The 25,314-nt window shown below is 32.2% G+C and overlaps 2 protein-coding genes across 2 annotated transcripts; one reads left to right on the top strand and one right to left on the bottom strand.

The window, feature by feature from the left end:
* Nucleotides 1–3,332: 3,332 nt before the first annotated feature.
* On the top strand, nucleotides 3,333–6,509 carry LOC108464116 (GDP-L-galactose phosphorylase 2). Its single transcript, XM_017764216.2, has 7 exons — nucleotides 3,333–4,450; nucleotides 4,535–4,644; nucleotides 4,766–4,825; nucleotides 4,953–5,195; nucleotides 5,291–5,476; nucleotides 5,592–5,840; nucleotides 5,940–6,509. The coding sequence occupies exons 1-7, from the start codon at nucleotides 4,324–4,326 to the stop codon at nucleotides 6,291–6,293; spliced, it is 1,329 nt and encodes a 442-aa protein (XP_017619705.1). The 5' UTR covers nucleotides 3,333–4,323; the 3' UTR covers nucleotides 6,294–6,509.
* Nucleotides 6,510–7,485: 976 nt separating this feature from the next.
* LOC108462970 (small ubiquitin-related modifier 1) lies at nucleotides 7,486–9,176 on the bottom strand. The gene is made up of 3 exons (XM_017762892.2): nucleotides 8,758–9,176; nucleotides 7,977–8,126; nucleotides 7,486–7,879 (listed from the first exon to the last, which is right to left on the bottom strand). The coding sequence occupies exons 1-3, from the start codon at nucleotides 8,836–8,838 to the stop codon at nucleotides 7,814–7,816; spliced, it is 297 nt and encodes a 98-aa protein (XP_017618381.1). The 5' UTR covers nucleotides 8,839–9,176; the 3' UTR covers nucleotides 7,486–7,813.
* Nucleotides 9,177–25,314: the final 16,138 nt, after the last annotated feature.

Genomic DNA, 25,314 nt, shown 5'->3' with positions numbered 1-25,314 from the left:
CTAATTCTTGAAACTCTAGAAGAGATTTAGGTACATGAAATTAAAGAATGAAATAATAAAAATAAAGAAATTAAAGAATGAAATAATAAAAATAAAGAAATTAAAGAATGAAATAATAAAAATAAAGAGATCTCAATAAGTTATGTCAATGCGAGAAAGTATAGAACCATGGAAAATAGAAAATTGTTGATAATGATTTTGCACACAATAGTATTGTTGAGATAATGAAAGAAAATGAGGAACTTAAATAATTTGTCAAAAAAAAAGACATGGAATATATTGGCTAAAATAGAAAGACGCAATTTAAGTAAAAATTAAATTTGAGAAGTTTTTAAAGCAACAGTCCAAACATCTAAATGTATAAATCTAATGGGGTACAAATGAGTAAGTTTGTGAAAACGAAATAAGAATATTGAAGTTTTTTTTCTAAGTCCTAGCATTGATTATAAAAAGTATAAAATTCTTTTGTGATGGATGTAATAATCTTTAGATATTTACTAAATAAACGGAAACACAAAAACATAAATTTAAAATAAATAAATAAAAACACTCCTCATCTCTCTCCATCCATCCTCTAACATAATATAATTTTAAAAAATTCTTTAACTTAGAATGATCATCATTAGGGTTATATGTAACTATTTGACCACACTAAAGAGAATGGCTCCACCAAATAAAATATCATTTTTAAATTTAAATTTAAAAAATATATTTTAAAAAAAGGTATGACAGATTTAAAAAATATATATTTTAAAAAAGGTATGATGATTAGACTAGTGACGCCATTCTCTACGACTCCACTAAATAAAATAACATTTTTTTATTTTTAAATTACAAAAAACTAAAAAAAATAACCCTAACAAAATAAAGTGATGGCGTCATTCTCTAAGATTTCACCATCATTATTTATTTTTTTAGCTCCCCAATTATTGAGAAATATCAGTATTTCCTTAATATATATACAGATGGCGCCATTTACTATGATTCCACAAAAAAATAATTTTTAATTCTATGACTGACGTGGTATGTTACTGGCGTTAATCTCTTTGGCACCATCTACTTTTAGTGTTATTTCAAGTCATTTACATGCATAATAAAAAGAATAAATATTTTATAATTATTCAAAATTTAAGATATTTTTATAAAAACCATAAAATTATAGTTCTACGACGTGTTAATCTTTTAAACAGTATAAATTTTTTTAAAAATATTTTACGGTTACTTAAAATATGATTTGAAATTATTTTATATTTTTCATTATCTTATAAATAAATAAATAAATACGTATATTTCCCGTGCGATAAAGCTATTAACAAAGTAGTAGTGAAGCAAAGGAAATACATATAGATTGTGGTTGGAGGCATGACCACCACTTATTTTATTATATCCCTTCAAAGATTGATAGCCATTTATGTCGTTGAGCTGGAGACGAAAGTTCCTATTTTGTATGCTTGCTTTGCTGGAGACAATGGATGCTTTGAAAGGACATTCCAGTCATTTTGGTATTATTCTTATCCATTATTATATAAATTTCGACCAATTCAATCTTATTATATAATAAAAATATTAATGATATAATAATATTTTAAAGAATAAAAAATATTATTAATGTAACAAATATCAGTATAAAAATTTTATATTACCAATGTACCAAGTATTCTATATAGATTTATGTCATACATTCATAATATTAATCAATCAAATTAAAGAAACACTTTAAAAATCTCCATACAAAATATAATGGATCAGAAAAAGCAAATAGAAATTACTAAAATTTTAATTTTAGTACCTATAAGTCTTACTTAACTATTTAATAGTTATTTATATTATTTATAAATTTATTTTAAATTGTAGATTAAGCTAGGCGAAGCTAGAGTAATTTTTAGGAGGTCGAATAAAATTTTAATTTTTATAATCTATATCTTTATAAATTTTAAAGTATTAAATTAAATTTTATAATTTTAAGGAAGTTAAAGTGTAATTTTATCTTTATTAATTTAAAATTTTTAAAAATTTAGAGAGTTTAAATGGCATTTTTTTTATTTTAAGGGGTTGGGGCCATGCCAACCCCTCGAATCTCCTCTAGATTAAGCCATTTTATTTTAAATTTTTTATAATACTATTCATGAAAATTATTGCAATAACTTTTTTAATTTAAATTTTTAATTTAATTTTCGAATTAAGTTGAAATTCTGCACCAACTTAGGAAAGAACTTATATATTGTATAGATAAATAGATGAGTGCTTTGATTTTTTTTAGAAAAATTATAATAACTTATGTTTTCTTAAAAGTACATTTTGGTTATCTAATTTTAAAAGTTACAACTCCCATTAAAAGTGTAAAAACCTAATGTGACAGGTTAATGCCATCGTTTCAAATGAAATTTTAAGTCAAATAATTATATAACTAATCTTTACAATTTTATTTTTAGTGAATTTAATTTTTTTATTTCTCTATTTTCCAAGAAAAAAAGAGGAAAGTTTAAAAAGAAAAGAAAGATAAAGAATTCAATTTACTCAAAAGAAAATTTATAAGGTCTAGTATACAATTTAAGGGGATCATAACATAATAAATTTGTAAGGCTAATGATTATATAGAAAATTTTACAAATTTAATGACTAAGAGAAGTAAGTAGTTTTAAAAGTTTAAAGATCAGGATAAAGTGATTTTTTTAGTTAGATCAAATATGTAATTTGTTTTGATACAATGATGTATAAATAAAAGAATAAATAAGTTTTAACGCTCTTGAACTTACATATTTTTATATGGATAACAATATCTTTAACCGACTTAAGATTCAATCAATGACCAAGATGTAACTTTAATTAATTATTAGTGACTAAATTTATAGTTTAGGGTAAATTATATCCATGGTCACTTTAAAATAAAGTTTGTCCTATTTTGATCACTTTGAATTTTTTTTTTAATTTAGTCACTCCAAATAAGATAACTGTGCATATTAATCACTGTCGTTAAAATTTTTATTTTCTTTTAACGGATTGTTGGGATTGCACATTAGCACATTGAGTGGCTAACACATGGTATTTTTTTTGTTAACTTTTGACTAAAGTTCAGGGACCTCCCTATAATTAGTCCAAAATTTTTCTCCAAAACTTTAGTTGAAATTCAGTAAAAAAAAATATCACATGTCAATCATTTGATGGGCATAAGCAATTCGTTAAAAGAAAACAGAAATTTTAGTTTCGCAAAATTATCTTATTTAGAGGGAGTAAATTGATAAATAATTTTTTGGAGGGTAGAAAATAATAGAGATGTTATTTTAGAGTGAGAATGGGTAGTTTAGCCTATAGTTTATTATTACTATTTTTATGGTATGATGATTTGGTCTATAATTAAGGGAACGTGTGTTGTGGTTAAGGCTTTAATTAACCCTACATTTCCCAGGAAATTGGGATTTCAATCATTTTCGTTTCTTTAAACAGAACTGAAAACCCTGATTGCGCAAGGATTTTAATTCCGCCACTGGCATAAATTGTTGAAGGTGTTGTTTACTGTGGATCAGACAGAGGTCTGACGAGGGTCCCCAAACTCACCGTCACCGGCTCCGCCTTGTCCCTTTCGAGGCTCCCTCGTATGGTTTGAAGAAGAAAAAACCCAATAAAACTCTGAGAAATACCCTCTTTGTTTCTTTCCTTTTCATATCTCTCTGTCAAGTAATTTGTCCTGAAGCCCATAGAAATTTAACCCTGAAGGAAGCATCTGGGCCACTAGCTTCCTCTAGTACCCACTTCGCCCAAACTATAGCCACAATCCCTTGAGAAAACAGACACCACACTATTTGCCTTCTCCTTCACTCCCCTCTTATTAATTTAGTATATATATCTCCTACACCAGCTGAAAATAAAAATCAAGAGCAAAGGTTGAATCTTTGGGTGGCCACTAGGTGTTTGGTAATAGAACTCAGAGAGTTTGGATATTTGGTTAAGGTAGTTTGAAGGTGGGTTATTTGAATTTCGGGGGTAACACCCAAGGTTACACATTGTGGACATCACGGCTATATACAAAGTTTCTCGGTCTCTTTTTCATGTCCGAGCTGGACGACGTAAGGGTTGTGTGATCGAGAGCAACCCTTCGCCGCACGGCGGGCGTGGAGCTTTGCCTTCCGAAGGCGGCAATCCTTCCGATCTCCTCTTCCTTGCTGGTGGTGGGATTGTCTTTTAGAGTTTGGGTACCCTATTTTTAGCTAGCTTATTAGTCTGTAAAAAATTACTATCGAAGAAAGCTTGTTTTTTGTTGTTTTTTTGGGGTTTTCTTTATTTGATCTCTTATTGGATAAATAAAGAAGAGAAGTAGTAGCAAAGATGATGCAGCTCAGTATTAAGAGGGTTCCTACTGTTGTTTCGAATTATCAAAAGGATGAGGCGGAAGAGACTGCTCGCCGGAGCGGTGGTTGTGGGAAGAATTGCCTTAGAAACTGTTGCATTTCAGGTATCTGTTAAATTTACTTTTTGATCCTTGCTCTTTTGGATAAATTTTGATAGATGTATTTGAAGAACTGGGTTTGGTTTATAGGAGCAAAGCTTCCTTTATATGCTTTCAAGAAGGAGAGTGAAAAAGATGCATTTGAAAGTGATAACAAAGAGCCTCCAGTTGCTTTTCTTGATTCTCTCGTTCTTGGGGAGGTAAATTTTATTATTAAGCTTGTGGTGAATAAGCTTTAAGACCATTGTTATCAATTTATGATTAACGACTGTTGTGTTTACAAATAGAGAGGTTAACAAATACTTTATGGTTTTATGGTAGTGGGAGGATCGCATGCAAAGAGGGCTCTTTCGATATGATGTTACTGCCTGTGAAACCAAGGTCTTCTTTTCGGCTCCTTTTCGATTCCCTTGCTTCACTTGTTTATCTGAAATTGGAAAAACCATAGATTTTATGGTTAATCGAGTTGTTGGTACCTTCTAAAATTTCTCTGTTTATGCTTCTTTAGGTGATTCCTGGTGAATATGGCTTTATTGCCCAGCTGAACGAGGGCCGCCACCTTAAGAAGAGGCCAACTGAGTTCCGTGTAGATAAGGTTCTCCAGCCCTTCGATGGGAACAAATTCAACTTTACCAAAGTCGGACAAGAAGAGGTGCTCTTCCAGTTTGAAGCAAGTGAAGATGGTGAAGTTCAGTTCTTCCCGAATGCTCCCATTGATGTTGAGAATCACCCAAGTGTTGTTGCCATAAACGTATGTTATTGTACTTATTTAAACTGTTGAACTAACTGGTTGATGAAGAAAGCTAGACTTGTATGGTTAAACATTGTTTGTATACAATTTGACAGGTTAGTCCTATTGAATACGGACATGTGCTGTTGATCCCTCGAATTCTTGAATGCTTGCCTCAGAGGATCGACCGTGAGAGCTTTTTGCTTGCGCTCTATATGGCAGCTGAAGCTGGGAATCCGTACTTTAGATTGGGTTACAACAGCTTGGGTGCATTTGCTACAATCAATCACCTGCACTTCCAGGTATCTAACCTCCCAACTTGGTACTATTCATGTACTTTTTAAACTGTTAAATAGATATAGTTTATGTCCTATCTGAAAAAGAGAAGGTGGTTTTTAACTATTGCAATTGCTGCAGGCTTACTACTTGGCTGTGGCCTTTCCCATTGAGAAAGCTCCTACCAAGAAGATAACCACTCTGAATGATGGAGTCATCATCTCAGAGCTTTTAAAGTATCCGGTCAGAGGTGTTGTCTTTGAGGGTGGTAACACTCTTCAAGACTTGTCTGACACAGTGTCTGATGCGTGCATTTGCCTTCAAGATAACAACATAGCATACAATGTCCTCATCTCTGATTGTGGAAAGCGGATCTTCCTCCTCCCTCAGGTAACAAAGTAGAAGCAGCATGGTTAGCACCATTTTTATCATCTCCATCGTAACTGTTAGTGCTTACAATTGAATTTGGAATGTCAATTGAACCAACAGTGTTATGCTGAGAAACAAGCTCTTGGGGAAGTGAGCGTAGAGCTTTTGGACACCCAGGTGAACCCGGCTGTGTGGGAAATTAGTGGTCATATGGTGTTGAAGAGGAGGAAGGACTATGATGAGGCGTCCGACGAAAATGCTTGGAGGCTACTTGCAGAGGTATCTCTCTCTGACGAGAGGTTTGATGAAGTGAATGCACTTATCTTTGAAGCCATTGGCGGTGGCAAAGATGCAACTGAAAATGTTGAGGAGCCTGATACAAAAGCTCAATCTATTGAAAAAGAGAATGGCATCACCGAAACTTCCCACCATGCTATGGTGGCTGGGACACAACAGTGCCTTGTTCTGCATTAGCATTTCATTAATAGAACCCTGTACCTTGCAGGTACTGTTTCCACAATTTCAGCTTAGTTGGAATTTCTATGGATTATGGCTGGCACCAAGAGCCTAAATAAGCAAACTCAGTTTGCACTGTTGTTATCGACTTTGTTGAAACTGCTATATGCTTATTGGCTTCATGATGTACTACTTGTTTGGATCATGAAAAATACAATTTAATGTTTGCTATTATTATCATTATCATTATTTATATCTCATATTTTAATATTGAATACATAATGTTTAAGAATTTAATCAAAAGTGAAATATTATATTTGCACATGGATATCTGACATTGACAAGTAGTTTGTGGACAGGAGACTGAGTGCATAGCTATTGGGAAAGCTTTTAAAATATGTTGCAAGGCCTCCTTTTCTATTCATATATTTCATTTTTTTTTGTTTGGTCATCAATCATTTATTTCTTTCTCTCTCAAAATCAATATTAAATCTTTTCACACCACTCAACATTTCTAATCTACTCTACTTCTGATTAAAAATTAAAATCACAAACTGATTTTTTTAATTCAAATTTTAAAAATATTTAATTAGTACTTAAATTTAAATTTTATTATATTTTAATACCTTTACATTAATATATTAAAATATGACGGTGACACTAACAATCAATACTATACCATATGATATCATATCGCATCTATGTTTATTTAACTTTATAATTTTAATTTTTTAAATATTTATATATTTAAAAAAAATTTTATTTTAAGATAATATAAACATGAAAACTCATAATTAAAAATTAAAATGTATAAAATTACTAAAAAGAAATCATCTAAAATGAATCTCAACAAATTGATGATTAGAATCTAAATATAATCTAAATAATTGTTTATCTAGTTTCATTTTCAAAACACAATAGTTTTTATTTTTTTAAATCTTTATTTGTTTTATTAATACTTGACACGTGATTGATTCAATGTCATCACATTCTATACCAATCGAATCCAAAATAAAATATCTTATAATACCAACCAAGTTTAAGTTGCGAAGTATTAACCCTTTTCTAATTGATTAGCCTGTTATCAATGTGACATCGAACACCCTATGCCAGTTCTGATGTTAGTAATCTGAAGCTTAAGGAAATGCCCGGCAATGGTGATTAGTGAAGCAATAAGAAAAAACAGATAAAAGAATTTTGTCAACACAGCTTTCCATAAACACCCATATATGCATACTACTCAAAATATCCACAAACAGTCACCAAGCATATAACAGACAGCACCACATAGTTTATGCTATGTTACTCGGACTCAAAGATGAATGCCGGATATAAACAGATGCCCAACACGGGTACGCTCCATCTGTTTTTTAAGAAGAATAAAACCCATGTCGACTAAAAGAGTCAAACATGGATTTTTTTTAGAAAAACGAAGAGTCCAACCAACATAGGTTTTAGAGGTTATATTTAATAGATCCTGATTTCATAAGTACTACCGTTTAAATCCTACCGCATTACGTAACCTAAAAACTAGCCACTTAGGCCATAGCACCACCAGTTTGATGTAGCATTGCATCTATTTCATCCCCTTCTTCCATTTCCAACTGTAGTAACAAAAACACACATAAAAAGTAAGAAACAACAAATAAAACAATGTACACATATAAATATATATATATAGAGAGAGAGAGAGAGAGAGACCTCATCTGGAGTTTGCTCCCCTCGCAGACGGCGGCCATCAAACAGGAAAGCAATAGAGTTGAAATCCACTGATTGTCGATCACAGTACGCATTCATCAGCTTCTTCAGTTGAGTACTTCTCTTAATCCTAAAAAAAACTTCATTCCCATCCTATAACAAGCAAATATATGAATAAGCATTTTGAGTAACATAACATAAAACATTATTTCAACCCAGCAATGCTCTGCAACATAATCCAATCTAACCGTACAGTAACAACAATGTTCCCAAAATGTTGTCTTTCTTATCAAGGTGTTTCAAGCACAGAAGCATGATTTTCCTTACGTTCCCATTTTTAACTAAAGCATAACCTTTGCAGTAAACTGTTTGAATTACCAGCCTGTGCTCCGTGAGAGACAATCATGAATTCACGAAAACAGCACATAGAGATGGCATTATTATAAATAATAATAAAAGGGTTTAATTCTAAACACACAAAATATAATAGAAAGACGATCATACAAGCGTTCACTCTCAACATTTCAATAAAAGTTTCTTCAAGTATAGTATAACGAAGTAATGAGCATACTATAGCAGTTAAAGAAAATAACTTTAAAAAATTAATTCATAAATTTTCTAATTTAAGGTAAACAATAGACCCAATCAAATAAATCTAGCCAAAAAAAAAACCCTAATATAAAATCTTTCTTGTATTATAAAAAAAATCACTATAAATTTAAAAACCCACAAACCACAGAAAAAACTATTAAAACAATAGGGGGGAATTGGGAAATTTTCCAACCTGGCCTTTGACTTTAAGATTAATGTGAGCCGTTTGATCAGCGGGTTTCTTGTCTTCCTCTTGATTGGTTACGCCTGACATCTTGTTCTTCTACTTCTTGGATATAGTGTAGGGTCCGATTAGGGTTAGGTTCGGAGCTCCGAGTTAGCGATCGATTTCTTTGTTCGGCCTGGCTGGAGGAACACGCGATCGCTTTGGAAGGAGAATTTCGTTTATATATTGGTGGTTATCGGAGAAAGTTATGGACGGTTAGAACTTGGAATATTTCAGGTCGATATGGATCCGACGGACTAGAAATCTTTTGCTTCCTTATTTACCATTGATGTCGTTTGGATTGAGGTTCTAGGTTTAAAAACACTTTTTTTTTTTATAAAATAATAACAATTACATATTAACTATAGTATCTTAAGCTAGAGAAAGAATTATTTTTTCGTAATTGATCCGCTACCATTAAAAGTATATCCTGAAAAGCATGTAAACCAACAGGAAATTATTTCATCAATCCAGCAAGACCATGTGCAATTGTATTAGCCTCCTTCGAGACATATTGGATAACTACCCTCTATTGTCTTTGACACAATTCAATAATTCTTATAGCTAAATCTCTATTCAATTGGCCTTGAAATCAAACCTGAATGGAATCAATAGTAAGAATTTAAAAAATTATATATAGATGTAAGAGTGGTTAATTAGATAAAAAGACTAATTTTAAAAGTTAATTATGGATTCAGGCCGTTTTTTTTTTAAATTTGAGGAAATAGGTCGATTTTGAAGAAAGAAACTAAAAACGCGTCCTATAGGAAGCATTTTCTGCTGAGGTGGCAACCATGGAGCTAAAAGTGTGCCTTGTAAGATGCTTTTTTTTTTCCATCTAAAAATTGTTTTTCTTTTTGTGTGTTGGTGTTGGAAATTTGAAAGAAAAATTTATTTGTGTTTGTGTTTGAGGTAAACATTGTGATAATTTTAAGGTATGTTTGAGTTTACGGTGATACGATGACGCTCGAAGACTTACACATTTCATCTATCGTATAGGGATGGAACCATCACCTTAGAAGCCCATTACATTGCAACTCAAGCTCCTAGTCCACAGTGAAATAATCATGAGTTCAAGTATAACTCGGACCCAATTGACAATGGTTATGCGCTCACAAGTTCAAGTTTCATGATGCCGAAAAAGGATGTTTTATAAACTTCATACATAAGTTTGAGATTATAATCATATGAGAAAAAACGAGCTTTCTAGTATAATCAACTTATTCTTTTTCTCTATCTCCATCAAATTAGTATCCTTAATGTGACAGCCCGCCCGGCGAAGTCTCTGTATCTGGTTACTATTTGGCATATAATTGGTAAAATAAGGATAGATATAAATAAGTAAAATGTTTGTTGTGACTAGGTATATAATTACATGTATTGTGTCATTTAGCGAACTCTTAGTTTTGGCAGGTTCTGTGGTTTGGCGAACTCTTTTGTTAAGTATCCACCCAAACCAAATGCTTTAGGTGAACTCGCTAAGTTCACAGTTGTTCAGATTTCTTTATTATTTCAAAATGGTAATTTGGTTAGTTAAGTTGAGATTTAGTTAGAAAGAAACTAGACTATTGTAGATGATAAGACTTAAATTATGTTACGTGCACTTAATCACGGGAACTAAGAGTGTTACTAAAATTATCTGATTTTTCTCACTAATTCTTATCTCCGTGCTTAAATATATAAGGATAGCGATGGTTTTTTTGAATACCTTTACGTTTTCATCTTCCTTGATTTTCTCTGAAACTCTTTGAAAACCTAAGTTCAAAAAACCTCTTCAGAGTAAAGGTTCACAATATTCAGCTAACTTATACGTTAGTACCAGCTCACTGGTAATTACTGATGAAACGTAGGTTACTTTTTAAGTCATTTACGTGTTTCTCGTTCTGCATGCATAAATATTAATATAGTGTGGGAGGAAGGAAACTTCCTAATTCTGGATTAAGTGTTGTTGGTTATTGCATGCATGAAATTTGATAGATTGATTATCTGATATATTTAATTATTTTCATTTTAGCTCAAAAAGCTAATGAAGGTCCAAACGATAAAGGTAAGAGACCTGTTTTGTAAATTGTGCTAGAGTTTCAAGTAAGTTCCATCTTACTTCCATGTATTGTAATTTTCCTTATTTTATAATTCATATAAGTAAGCAATCCCCCTTTGTAATGGATGAAAGATGTTGTGTGGTGTTGGGTGGGTAATAGTTATCCAAAGCCATCAATCTGAGTGCAGTTTGTTTATGAGATAAAGGAAGCATCATTCTTCATGCTTAAGCCACTACCATTTGTTTCTGATATGATGATATGATATGATATGATTTGATATGTGTGTTGGAAAAAATAGGTTTGGAAAACGCAGCATGATGTGTTTTCCCGTTACTAACTAAAAATATGGCAAAGGCAAGCGCACCTATCGATAAATAGTATAGCTACGGTGAGTAGAGATATCATATCAACGAGGATTAAACGTGCTAGTAATTACTGTTATCCTATTATTTAGTCGACAAATTGGAGTGATTATTTTAAACTAAGATTACTAAATTAATCTAACTAAAGAACTCAACAGAGAATGAATCATGAAATTAATCGAATAATAACCAATAAGAGAAACAATACCCAGGAAAGAATCCACCTAGACTTTATCTATTATTATGAATCTAAATTAAACGATTTAATCACTTGGTATCTTGATTCGCAGAACTCCCTAAATGAAAGTAAGAGCAGCTGACCCTAGGTTGATTAATTGAAATTTCTTTCTAATTAAAACCCCTATTGCCGCATTAACTCTATTTATGGATTCCCCAAATAGATTTGACTCTAATCTGGTAAATTTATGTTGTCCTATTTCTAGAATTATATACAACTCCACTCAATTATGCTAGATCTACTCTTAAACAGAGACTTTTCCTCCTCTGATTTAAGCACATTAAACATGAATTAATATCCCGTAAATATTAAAACAAGAGATAAGCACACATAACGAGAATAATAATCAAGTATTTATCGCATAAAATAGAAATAAAATAATAGAATTCATCATAGGGCTCATCTTCCTTAGATATCTAGGGAATTAGTTCATAATTGCGAATAAAAACATCTAAAAGTCAGAATAACCACAAAAAATAAAGAAACTCATAAAAACTTCAAAAGAACTTAAAAGGAAGTCTTCAATCTTAATGGAAATTTGGTTCAGAGTTGGCTCCAATGGTGTTCTTCGAGTTTTTTTCTTCAATATTCTCTCATCGCCCCCTACTCTCTTCTTCTATTTGGTATTTATAAACTTTAGAATGCTCAGAAAGCCTAAAAATTGCGTTTTTCTGCATGTTTGGGATGCAAGTCGTGAAATCAACACTGTCTGGCATATGGCCGTGTGTCCAGCCCGTGTGGCTTCTTAATTTTCGTTCATTATGTCTGATTTTCGCTCATTTTGCTCCAAAATGCTCTCCTAAATATAGAAACATGAATTCAAAGGATTAGGACCGTAAAATTCACCAATTTGCATAAATAATCATCAAAAAACGCATTAAGAATGGGATTAAAATATGTTACTTTTATCACTTATCACAACGGAAAATAAATTTAGGGAAACCATAGTTTATTTTTTTTCCAAAATAAAATTTACCAATTTGCATAAATAATCATCCTTAAGCTAAAATCTGTTGAGTGTGGGCTCGTTTTGAATCAGAAAAACTTTCACCAAAATTATCAGTTAGGTAATTTTGTAATTTCTCTTAACTTTTGGGTCAAGTTATAAATCAGAAAAATATCTTTAGAAATTTTCTAGAATAATCTCTTTAAAGAATTTTCTCTCTACAACTTTCTCTTGAATTCAAGTATGTGAAAATAATGACCCAAGACTCGCTTTATATAGGGAGAGTTTAGAGAATTCAATTATGATTAAACTTAATCACTTTAATATTAAATTAATATAATATTTATCAAGATAAATATTAGATTAAATTTAATATTAAATCTTATAGATAAACATTAATTTAAATTTAATATTACGATAATCACTTTAATATTAAATTATTAAAATAATATTATTTTGGAATAATTAATATAAAATCAAATTCTCTGGTAGAGTCCTAGCAGAAGTGTAACTCTTCCACTGCTCAACCACCGATGACCAACCGACGTCGGCCATCGGGACGCAGCCGTCGCGCCACCGGTATTACCGTGTCCGGTGATGCAGGTGTGACACCTTTATGGCACCCTGAATTGGTTCCGCTACTGCCGGTTCAGCCCGGGCTAGTGATGACCCAATCAATCTGGTCTTGCCACCGGTTGGACCATCGGCCCGGTTTCACATATCAAGCCTAGTTCGATCAATTTTTGGGTCTTGATCTCGGTTTTGGGCTCTCAGTCTCAACTTATGATCTCAGGTCCAATTTTCAAGTTCAATTACTCAGGCCAATTGTCTGACTTGAAAATTAACTTCCAAAAATATCATATTAATTTTAATTGATTTGATTAATTTAATTTTACTTGATCAAAATTAATTTTTCTAAAAAATCACTTAGATTTTCCAAATTATTTTTTTAAGAAAATTCTTTAATCAAATTCTTCAGTTGAACAATTCGTACGACCACCTAATTTAATTCCACATTGAATAAGTCAATTCAATTAAATTATTCCCAAAGTCGTAGAATTTGCTTCTGATTCAAATGCAGTCCGATCGATTTTTGTTGAACTAGCGAAAGGACCAATCAGACATATACAATCAGGCTTTAGTAATTGCAATTATGTCCAGAAGCATCGTTCTGATGATTCGTAATTGCTTAATCATGGAGTCAGTCCACAAGAAGTACCATGATTAGAAACTCCTTATTATATATTTTTTACGAAAGCAATTCATCCAACTGCTTTGTCTAATGACCTCGTCTTGTGTGTGTTACACTCATATGATATCCTTGATTCCTTTGAGTTAAATCTATTCACTCAGTACAATCATATTTTATCTCATTATCACCATTGTGTCTTCCTAATGATTAATATGATCAATGTCAACAAATGACTGTGATAAGTTACTTGTTCAAGAACAAGCAACCTGTGACCACATTCCATATTTATCAATCCACAAAATGCCAATGAGAGGATATCATTAACTCTTTAATTGAGCTATGAATTCCACTGTTGCTAGTAAAGACATGCCATACAAAAGTCATGTACCTAACATACCGTCTATGGGTTCGATCATTTTTAAAGCATAAACCTCCACTTATATCAAAGCACATGAGTTGCATACGTATGGCCAGTGACTAACTTAAGATTTAGGTAAATCACACCATAAACGTCACAAGTGAATTAATTCACAAATAGATTTAGAATTAATTCATCTTGAGTCTAGTCCAATGAATCATTCTACCAATGAATACATCTATGTCTCTACCCGTGGAGTCAACTGCTCCGATAACCAAGACTAATCATTTCCTCAATTGGAATTGAAACGATATAATAATCCTTCTCAATATTTGAATCAAATGCTCAGTTTGATTTTTTTTACAAGATTATGGACTCATTTAGATTATCTACTGAAGTAAGTTCTCTTTCTTGCAATGTAAACGTTCTTTACAATGCTACTTATCTTCAGTTCAAACTTTAGACAATCAATGAGCTAATATTTGCTTGTTACAATTTCGCTATGCATGCAAAATATAAAAGACAGAAAATACAAAAGATATAATAGTGAAATGTGAAATTAACTTTAGTTATTTATTCATCGTTCAAATAAATAGAAAATAGTTACATATTTACTACAATATTGACACATTTCCCAACAATGTGGTGATGGAAATGAGGAGATACGTTTGTATAGCTTTCAGTAGGGCAACTATCTTGCAAACCGGATTGACAGATCATGATAAAACATGTTATATTCTAAATGAGAATGATATGAGGAGTTAGGGGAAGAATGTATGTGAAAATGATTGAGTGATATGCCTCTAATTCTGAATTCTGAGTACGGAGCTGACATGAAGATAGATTTGTCTGGGTTACTAAGTTGGCGTGCAATATACATTTGAGTGATAAGCAAGTTGGCGTACTTAGTATGTTTGTGTCTTGTATACACCATTGGGCGTATTATGTGTATGTGTGTGAATCCTTCAAAAAGGTTTAGATGTATTATCAATTATGTTATGTACGATTTACCTTTGGAACTCATTAAGTTCATTTGAACTTACTATGTTACCATTTTTCCTTCTCAGGCTTGTTGACTAAAGGAAGGCATTGTTAGAAGGACTACGCTAGAGTGTTACTTTTATCATGAGCCAATTGCTTTGTGTTTGTATCATGCATGACTCATGGTGTAACGCCACAATTTTCGGAATTCTATGAATGTTGGCAAAATTTCATGCTTTAATTTTGTCATTTGTGAGTGAAATTATGAAATAGGACCTATGTGAAAATGTTTGAAAATGCTATAGGCTAAATTGAAGTGGCCAAATAAATAGGAGTGCAAAATAGGAGGATTTGCATGACAAACCTCCCATTTTACATGAAGTGACCAGCCATCATGTTGTTGTAGACAAAATGTGCACTTGATATCCATAATTTATGGTACAAATTGATACAAATTGATAATGGGTTAGGTAAATTTTCCATGATAATGGGTTAGGTAAATGTTTCATGATAATGGGTTAGGTAAATGTTTCATGATAATGGGTTAGGTAAATTTTCCATGATTAGAATTTCATGTCTTTTGTATTAAAGAATTAAATGGATGAAATATGAAATTTTATTAAAAGAAAAAGGGGTGAAAAGAACAAAGTTTTGTCCATATTTGTTCATCATAGCCTAAAGTTAGAGAAGAGAAAGGAGAGGAGAAAGCTCTTGAATGTTCGGTCACTTGGGGAAGAAAATTGAAGGTAAGTTCATGGTAGTTTGCTTCTATCTTGATGTTCATGAGTTCTTCTTGATTCTACCTTAACTCTTGAAGCATATTTTGGTTTTTAGTTGTGTTGTGAGCATTTAGTCATGAATTAAAATGAAGGAAATGGTTGTTGTTTCATGTTCTTTTGATGAAAAATGGAAGATAGGTGAAGTTGAGCCAAACAAATGAGCATGCATGTGCCTTAGATACTAAGAGGAAAAATCGGCTAACATTTTGTGCTTTAAAATGATGAAATGGAGATTATACTTAAGTAAAATCATAGATATGTGATGATTGATTGGTGATATACATGTTTAAATAACAAGCATGCAAGTTAGGTGTGAAAGAGTGATTTGGTAATAAATCTGCTTGGGACAGCAGCAGTAACGTGACTTTGGAAAATCACCATAAATTGTGGGAGATGAGTTAGAAGCTGCATAAATTATGTAATTAAAGCTTAATGAGTCTAGTTTCAAATGGAATAAACGAGAACATATTTTAAATTCTGTATAATGAGAAATTTGATTCGTAATGAAGAATGGTCATATTAGTCAAACAGTGAAACATGGGAAACTTTAAGAAAAATATGGTATTGATTGGCCATACCAAAAATTCTGAAAATGTTACACTCATATGATATCCTTGATTCCTTTGAGTTAAATCTATTCACTCAAGACAATCATATTTTATCTCATTATCACCATTGTGTCTTCCTAATGATTAATATGATCAATGTCAACAAATGACTGTGATAAGTTACTTGTTCAAGAACAAGCAACCTGTGACCACATTCCATATTTATCAATCCACAAAATGCCAATGAGAGGATATCATTAACTCTTTAATTGAGCTATGAATTCCACTGTTGCTAGTAAAGACATGCCATACAAAAGTCATGTACCTAACATACCGTCTATGGGTTCGATCATTTTAAAGCATAAACCTCCACTTATATCAAAGCACATGAGTTGCATACGTATGGCGTTGACTAACTTAAGATTTAGGTAAATCACACCATAAGCGTCACAAGTGAATTAATTCACAAATAGATTTAGAATTAATTCATCTTGAGTCTAGTCCAATGAATCATTCTACCAATGAATACATCTATGTCTCTACCCGTGGAGTCAATCGCTCCGATAACCAAGACTAATCATTTCCTCAATTGGAATTGAAACGATATAATAATCCTTCTCAATATTTGAATCAAATGCTCAGTTTGATTTTTTTTACAAGATTATGGACTCATTTAGATTATCTACTGAAGTAAGTTCTCTTTCTTGCAATGTAAACGTTCTTTACAATGCTACTTATCTTCAGTTCAAACTTTAGACAATCAATGAGCTAATATTTGCTTGTTACAATTTCGCTATGCATGCAAAATATAAAAGACAGAAAATACAAAAGATATAATAGTGAAATGTGAAATTAACTTTAGTTATTTATTCATCGTTCAAATAAATAGAAAATAGTTACATATTTACTACAATATTGACACATTTCCCAACAATGTGGTGATGGAAATGAGGAGATACGTTTGTATAGCTTTCAGTAGGGCAACTATCTTGCAAACCGGATTGATGATCATGATAAAACATGTTATATTCTAAATGAGAATGATATGAGGAGTTAGGGAAGAATGTATGTGAAAATGATTGAGTGATATGCCTCTAATTCAATTACGAGTGAGAGTGACATGAAGATAGATTTGTCAGGTTACTAAGTTGGCGTGCAATATACATTTGAGTGATAAGCAAGTTGGCGTACTTAGTATGTTTGTGTCTTGTATACACCATTGGGCGTATTATGTGTATGTGTGTGAATCCTTCAAAAAGGTTTAGATGTATTATCAATTATGTTATGTACGATTTACCTTTGGAACTCATTAAGTTCATTTGAACTTACTATGTTACCATTTTTCCTTCTCAGGCTTGTTGACTAAAGGAAGGCATTGTTAGAAGGACTACGCTAGAGTGTTACTTTTATCATGAGCCAATTGCTTTGTGTTTGTATCATGCATGACTCATGGTGTAACGCCACAATTTTCGGGAATTCTATGAATGTTGGCAAAATTTCATGCTTTAATTTTGTCATTTGTGAGTGAAATTATGAAATAGGACCTATGTGAAAATGTTTGAAAATGCTATAGGCTAAATTGAAGTGGCCAAATAAATAGGAGTGCAAAATAGGAGGATTTGCATGACAAACCTCCCATTTTACATGAAGTGACCAGCCATCATGTTGTTGTAGACAAAATGTGCACTTGATATCCATAATTTATGGTACAAATTGATACAAATTGATAATGGGTTAGGTAAATTTTCCATGATAATGGGTTAGGTAAATGTTTCATGATAATGGGTTAGGTAAATGTTTCATGATAATGGGTTAGGTAAATTTTCCATGATTAGAATTTCATGTCTTTTGTATTAAAGAATTAAATGGATGAAATATGAAATTTTATTAAAAGAAAAGGGGTGAAAAGAACAAAGTTTTGTCCATATTTGTTCATCATAGCCTAAAGTTAGAGAAGAGAAAGGAGAGGAGAAAGCTCTTGAATGTTCGGTCACTTGGGAAGAAAATTGAAGGTAAGTTCATGGTAGTTTGCTTCTATCTTGATGTTCATGAGTTCTTCTTGATTCTACCTTAACTCTTGAAGCATATTTTGGTTTTAGTTGTGTTGTGAGCATTTAGTCATGAATTAAAATGAAGGAAATGGTTGTTGTTTCATGTTCTTTTGATGAAAAATGGAAGATAGGTGAAGTTGAGCCAAACAAATGAGCATGCATGTGCCTTAGATACTAAGAGGAAAAATCGGCTAACATTTTGTGCTTTAAAATGATGAAATGGAGATTATACTTAAGTAAAATCATAGATATGTGATGATTGATTGGTGATATACATGTTTAAATAACAAGCATGCAAGTTAGGTGTGAAAGAGTGATTTGGTAATAAATCTGCTTGGGACAGCAGCAGTAACGTGACTTTGGAAAATCACCATAAATTGTGGGAGATGAGTTAGAAGCTGCATAAATTATGTAATTAAAGCTTAATGAGTCTAGTTTCAAATGGAATAAACGAGAACATATTTTAAATTCTGTATAATGAGAAATTTGATTCGTAATGAAGAATGGTCATATTAGTCAAACAGTGAAACATGGGAAACTTTAAGAAAAATATGGTATTGATTGGCCATACCAAAAATTCTGAAAATTTTATGGATAGAAGATATATGAGTCTATTTTCAGGTAAAATTAACGGCACTTGATTTGGAGTTTCGTAGCTCCAGTTATAAATAATTTAGTGACTGTTGCTCAGGAAGATAGCTTGCAGTGAAATTATGATTATGTGGTAAACATTGACAAAAATTTGTTAATGAGTTGCTTATTGATTTCTTATAAGCTTACTATGATCTGTAGGTGTGGTTGGCCGAATATTGTAAGGGGTTAATACATAGTTTGTATTTGAATAGTTAGATTAACGTGTTGGTAATCCAATTGTAGGCAGTTCGTGTGTGGATCTCGTCAGCATATCGTCGCAAACAATTGTGTAACTAACACCCTCTTTCTTAGTCTGGATCGGCAAAAGTCGAAAAGCTGAAATGCCGAAAACTGGTATTGTGTAGATTTGCGAGTGTGCGAATGCTCGTAAGGTAAATCGATTAATGTTTTTGGTAAGCTGCAAAATTTGGACTGCAAAGTGCATGATTTCTGTGCCCTCGATATTTTTGGGCTTAATGGGCCAAAATTGGAATGATGGGCCAACGGGCCCAATTCGGTAAGAACCCTCGGTACGTGATTCTGTTAGTACGTGAAAAGTAGGAATATGCATGAAAAACCCTAAAATAGATAAATTACTGAAATACCTTTAAAAGTAGAAAGTTTACAGTTTTACCCCTAGTAGATAAATTACCGAAATACCCTTAAGGTTAAATTGACCTAAATGCATGTTTGACTGTTGTTATTTACTGCATGCCATGTTGTTATTATCTGATGCATGGGATTGGGATATTGACGAGGAAGTACTGAAAGTGGCTTGTCCACGTCTTTGGAGGCTTTGCCTCAATTTATCGATAATCGAGCAGCAAAATTTGCAATCTGTGGAGTGTTAAATTTGGGTGGGTTGAGCTATTCCCCACATGGAGTGTAGGGCTGGTACGGGTGGAGTGTAGTGGTTGGTAGGTTGAGTAGTACCCCAAACCTGGCCCAGACGTTATGGTCGGATCCGACATGCCACATCGAAGCATTCAAAACATTTTATATTGTTGATCCAGAAAAACTTACTTAGTGTTTTAAAAGATGATTATAAGTTAAAGTGGATGGAAGCTATGCACCAGGTAGGAAACCGGAAAAGAGGAGGTGAGTCCATCGGACTGCTTAAGTACCAAGCTCCCTTCAGATCCAATCCTAGACATGCACACCGCCATTGCCAAACCTTAACGTCATGTATATTTCTAGGAAACCGATTTGATTAAGTCTTTTTTTGGAAAAGTGATTAATTTTGGAAAATACTTTCATTGCGGAAGCTTTGCTTGTCATCGTGGTATTTTTTTTTTAAAATTGAAACGATACTTGTTTTTTTTTTTAAAATAACACGACGTCACGAATATTCGATTTACCAAAGATAATCACTCAAAGAAATTTCAACTTGTTATAACCAAGTGTGGCAATGGATGTGGGCATGTCTAGGATTGGATCCAATCGGAGAGCTTGGTACTTAAGCAGCCTTCATGGCTCACCTCCTCTGTTATGGATACCTACCTGGTGCCCAGCTTCCATTCACTTGGTTAGTTTGACAAAAGTCGGCTTTTTTTTAAAACACTAAAAAGGGAACACGGGTTTTTGACTTCAAAGTGGCACGTCGGATTCGGCCTTAATGACTAGGCCGCGTTTGGGGTACTACACATGGGGGTGGTGCATAAGAGTATTTTGGAAATGAATTGTATGAAAAACTTTTACTTTGATAAAACTCTGTTTTATAATACTTATATTAAGTATCGATACGTGGCTTTAAATTAATACATTTTGTTTAATAAAATTATTATATTTGCACTTATATGCCAAAATGGCTTGAATGTTATATAAACTACCAATTATTCCATTTAAACTGAGAAAACCAACAGCTATCAAATGGTGTATATTTATAACTTTAAAATTTTTTAAAGCTTCCATGAAAAATTTTTAAAATTAGTTTGATTTCAAATAGTGACACGCATACTCAAATCCTATCATACGGTCGGGTTTAGTGTGTTACATTTAACTTCATTGTCTAAAACCTATGACAGAGTTGGGATTTAACACATACGAAGCAATTGATAATAAAGATACACATTATAAAAGAAATCAAGAGCAGAGATAAAAAAATCATGATAATATATTAATGATGCACGAACAATAATACGTTGAAGAATATGACAATCTATAACTTGGTTCCCACGAAGAACGAAATAAAAGAAAAACTAAACTTTATGAAAAACTAAATTGAATAAAAATTGAAAAGATAATTGAATAAAAATTGTTCATAAAGTGTTTAGAGCCTTCTATTTATAGCACTAGGGCTGGTTGTTGATCATTGACCTAATTCGGCTAATACTTTTACGTTAAAGTTCATTGTGCAGATGAAAACACCCTTGGCTCATTAATTATTCACATTACATTGGTGTCGCGACACTGAAGGCAGACTTCTCCCTTTAAGTACTCTGTTCACTGTGTTGCGATGTTGAGGCTTCGTATTGCAACATCACAAGCAATCTCGTGTCCTTATGCCTCCGAATGGTCTCCCCGAATACATTAGCCTACCTTTAGGCCTAATTTGGCCCCAAGGTCGTATAAATAGTTCAAATTGCACTTTTTATTAACTATGAACTAAAATAAAAAACTAAATAAGAACATAACTAAATTACTTTCATATAAGCTCATTAAGTATGGAAAATAGTTTAATCTATTGCAACAAATTGCGGCAGATCAGTAAACCAAGTTGTAATGCTATATCCTTGAGTATTATTGTACACTCACCACACGAAAGATGGAATACGTGTGTCTTGGGTCTTTATTTTTCCACCAAAGTGCTGATAAGTGTGGGATCCAATTTCATCCGCCCGAGCATATGCGATATTTGCAAGAATCCCACCTTTTACAAGTGTTGTTCAATAACACGCTATGCCCTCGCACTTAAATTGAGTATGTACGTCTCGATAATTTGATCTTCGGTATGATTATATAAACATAAAAAAATTATAAAATTAATAATGTTAACAACTTAATACTTAAATTAATTAAAAATAAAAAATTAATAATATTTTCTTACCATTTGTAATTGGACGTGGGGAATGTGTTTATCATCCAAATGAATAAGCGACATTGTCATTATAAAAATCAATTAAAAATAAAGAAATTACAAAATATAAAATTAAAACAACAAGAATTTGAGAGAAATTGAATGGAAAATTGAATGAAAAATTGAGAATCAAATAGTTGAGAGAATTGAGAAAATAGGATTTGAATGCAAAAGAAAGAAAATGAGTTGGGTTTATATAACAAATAAACTAGTCGTTAGGAAAAAAAATATAGCCATTTGAAAAAAAAACCGTTGGAAATTAGCCGCTAGACTTTTTGACCATTGGAAAAGGTTACCGTTGGATGAAAAAACATCTAGTAGGACACATTTTAGATGAGGTGGTAGCAAGGACGCTAAAAGCGTGTCCTACAGGGCTTACGCACTTTCTACCATTTCAACTAATAACTCATCCTGCTGGACGCATTTTTTATTTCTCTCTTCAAAATTGGCCTAAATTCTTAATTATTTTTGAAAAATGATATTTTCTGCTAATTTTCCCGTTATATGAGTATCAATGAGTTTTTGTTTTATCACTCAGACTGAAAAAGTTATAATTTGGCCATTAATGTTATTGAAAAAAAGATTATGTCACTTGTTAAATGGCTAATGGCGATACTTTTTTAATCGATATAATAACAAATTTAGTCATTAATTTATATACTTTTTATTAATTTAATGTTGTTTCATTTTATATAAAAAGTGTACATAGATCAAAGTAATATCCCATCCCTTGGTTGATAAATCGATACACGTTCATAGCATTGCAAGTTAGAAGGCGCTCTCACCTTTCTTCAACAATCATGTTAGGATCCACCGGAAGCTCATAGTAAAGGATTCCATTCTCTATTTTCCTATACATAAAAATGTATTTTAATAAATTGATACGTCCTTCTGACAATAGATTTTGAATGTGGTTATTCTTTTTAATTGCATGAAGCTTCTAAATTTTCTTTTCATTCCTTTACTCTAGATTTCCACTTCCTCGACTACAATGCCAACTCTTCATTTTGTTTTTGCCACATCATTTAATCATTATCTACATCAAATTTTCATGTTAAGATTGTTAAATTTTAACGGTTCAATCGGTATTTTTTTATTAAAAAAAAGTGATTTGACTTATGTCGAAATCATTTTTTTAAATCGGTCACCTTGTAATTTAATCATTTTAATAAGAGATTTGATTTACTAAAACAACGATTCTGGTCTACAAAATTCAAAAAAAGAAGAGTTCGGGAGTTGGTTACACCCGAGAAAGGATGAGCACCCTCGTAACGCCCAAAATTGGTACCTAGTTGATTAATTAAAGTCTTGGTGTTGAAAGTTGAAAACTCAAAAAAGTTTAAAATACGATCCCTTTTTGTGTTAATGTTAATTTTACTTAAAATTTGCTTAAATAAATCGAAGCAAACGTTAAAACCCTATCATCTCAAAATAACAAAATATCACATCCTGTAAGTTAGGACACGATACCTTGAACCTTTGAGAATAAGTTTGCCTTTATTTTTTATTTGAAATCTTATGTATTTTAATTCTAAAAGGATATTCGGTTATTTAGACCAATGAGAAAAATCGAAACCCCGTAAGTTAGGGTAGGACTTTCTCGAGTTTCCAAATACAGAACATTGCCTTATTTTAAAATTTTTGAATAATAACAAGTGTAATATTTAAACGATGTGTAAATTTTTTATTTAAAACGATGATATGCGAATAAAATTGTTACGCTAGTAAATAACAATAATCTGAATACGCTAACAATTCGCAATAATCACATGATATATTAACTTTAATGCTAATGTGAACAATCAAATAAAGAATAAAATGAATAATAACAACGACAAAAAATAATAATAATAATAATAATAATAATAATAATAATAATAATAATAAGCAACAAAATGTGCAAACAAAGAGATAAAGAATAATATGAGTTTTAAATACGAAAAGAGTAAAAAGAAAAATATATGTACATGAACAAATACATAAATAAATAGGTAAAATATATATATACAAATAAAATCTATAAAGGGTTGATATTAAACAACCAAGGATGAAATTGTAATTTAGACAATTGCATGTATAAAACATAATAAAATAAAATAAATTGAGTTGTAAAACAATACAAAGGACCACTTAGAAATGCACAAAAAATACGAGGGATTAATTGGGAAAATATCCCAAAACCTGCGTTATTTCCCTTGATAAGTCGAGGGACCGAAATGAAATAAAAGTAAAATTACAAGGCAAAAATTAAAAAGACAAAGAAATAGAAATAGGACTTGATTTTAAAAGCATTTAAAAATAGAGGGACCAAAGAAACAAATAAACCCTATTCTTTTCAAAACATGAGGGTCTGAATCGAGTCGGGCTGGATTCAGGTCATCAGGTCATCTGATACGACGTCGTTTCAAGTACCCCTCCCTTAAAATGGTCTAGAGACCAAAGTGAAAACGAAATAAAATTAAATGGTCAAATTTCAAAAGGGAAAAAGGACCACATTGAAATCCACTTAAAAAGCAGATCCTAAGATCGGGTTGGGTCGACGGGCGGGTCAGCTTCGAAACGACGTCGTTTCGACGTCTATGTGCACTAGTCTAAAACTTGTTTTATGCCATTATATAAGTCAAATTTTTTACAAAAAAAAATCATTTCATCCCTCAAAACAAAAACAAAAAAATCTAACCCCTCTCTCAAAGCCCTCAGGTCCGGCCTTGGCTCCGGCCGTTGGACACAATGGCGGCCGCCGATCCCCGGAAACGGCGCCGCCGTCCATGGTGGCCGGAGAGAATAAAAGGCCATTTTTTTTTTTGCTTTTCAAATCTCCAAGCCTACAAGATGTCACCTTTCATGGGAGGTGATAGCCTCGGCCACTCACGGCGGCTGTAGACGGATCGATAGGTGAGATTTCAACCACTCTTTTCTATATTTATTTCCTTAAAAGAAAAAATAAAAATAACAGTAAAAAATAAACAAAAAGGACCACCTCTTAGAAATTGCTTTCTGTTCTTCTTTGTGTTTTTTTTTTGTATCCAAATCATTGTTGAAGTTTTTCTTTTTTGATTAACAATCTCTTTTTTTTTGTATTCGATTGTCTGTAAAATTACATTGATAATGTTCGTGGCTTTTTATAGCCGATTACACTGCTTTATTCACTACTTTTGCTACTGTTTTGCTTTCATTTGCTACTGTTGCTTTGCTCTATTTCTTTGTTTGTTGTCCTTTCGTTCTTTCTCTTTGCAGGTGACGATGCACAGTCAACGGTGGGACGAAGGCCCTTGCCTTTGCCATTTTGGTGCAAGGCGACCAAGGGTGCCAAGCCTC

Source organism: Gossypium arboreum, chromosome 13, assembly GCF_025698485.1.
Source record: "Gossypium arboreum isolate Shixiya-1 chromosome 13, ASM2569848v2, whole genome shotgun sequence".
NCBI lineage: Eukaryota > Viridiplantae > Streptophyta > Magnoliopsida > Malvales > Malvaceae > Gossypium > Gossypium arboreum.
This window is presented reverse-complemented; position numbering and strand designations above follow the sequence as displayed.

Coding starts and splice junctions, on each gene's coding strand:
- LOC108464116 (XM_017764216.2), top strand. CDS start 4,324: ATGATGCAGCTCAGTATTAAGAGGGTTCCTACTGTTGTTTCGAATTAT. Junction 4,451..4,534: donor TAGAAACTGTTGCATTTCAG/GTATCTGTTAAA, acceptor TTTGGTTTATAG/GAGCAAAGCTTCCTTTATAT. Junction 5,477..5,591: donor TCAATCACCTGCACTTCCAG/GTATCTAACCTC, acceptor CAATTGCTGCAG/GCTTACTACTTGGCTGTGGC.
- LOC108462970 (XM_017762892.2), bottom strand. CDS start 8,838: ATGTCAGGCGTAACCAATCAAGAGGAAGACAAGAAACCCGCTGATCAA. Junction 8,127..8,757: donor ATCTTAAAGTCAAAGGCCAG/GTTGGAAAATTT, acceptor TGCTTGTTATAG/GATGGGAATGAAGTTTTTTT. Junction 7,880..7,976: donor GGGAGCAAACTCCAGATGAG/GTCTCTCTCTCT, acceptor TTGTTACTACAG/TTGGAAATGGAAGAAGGGGA.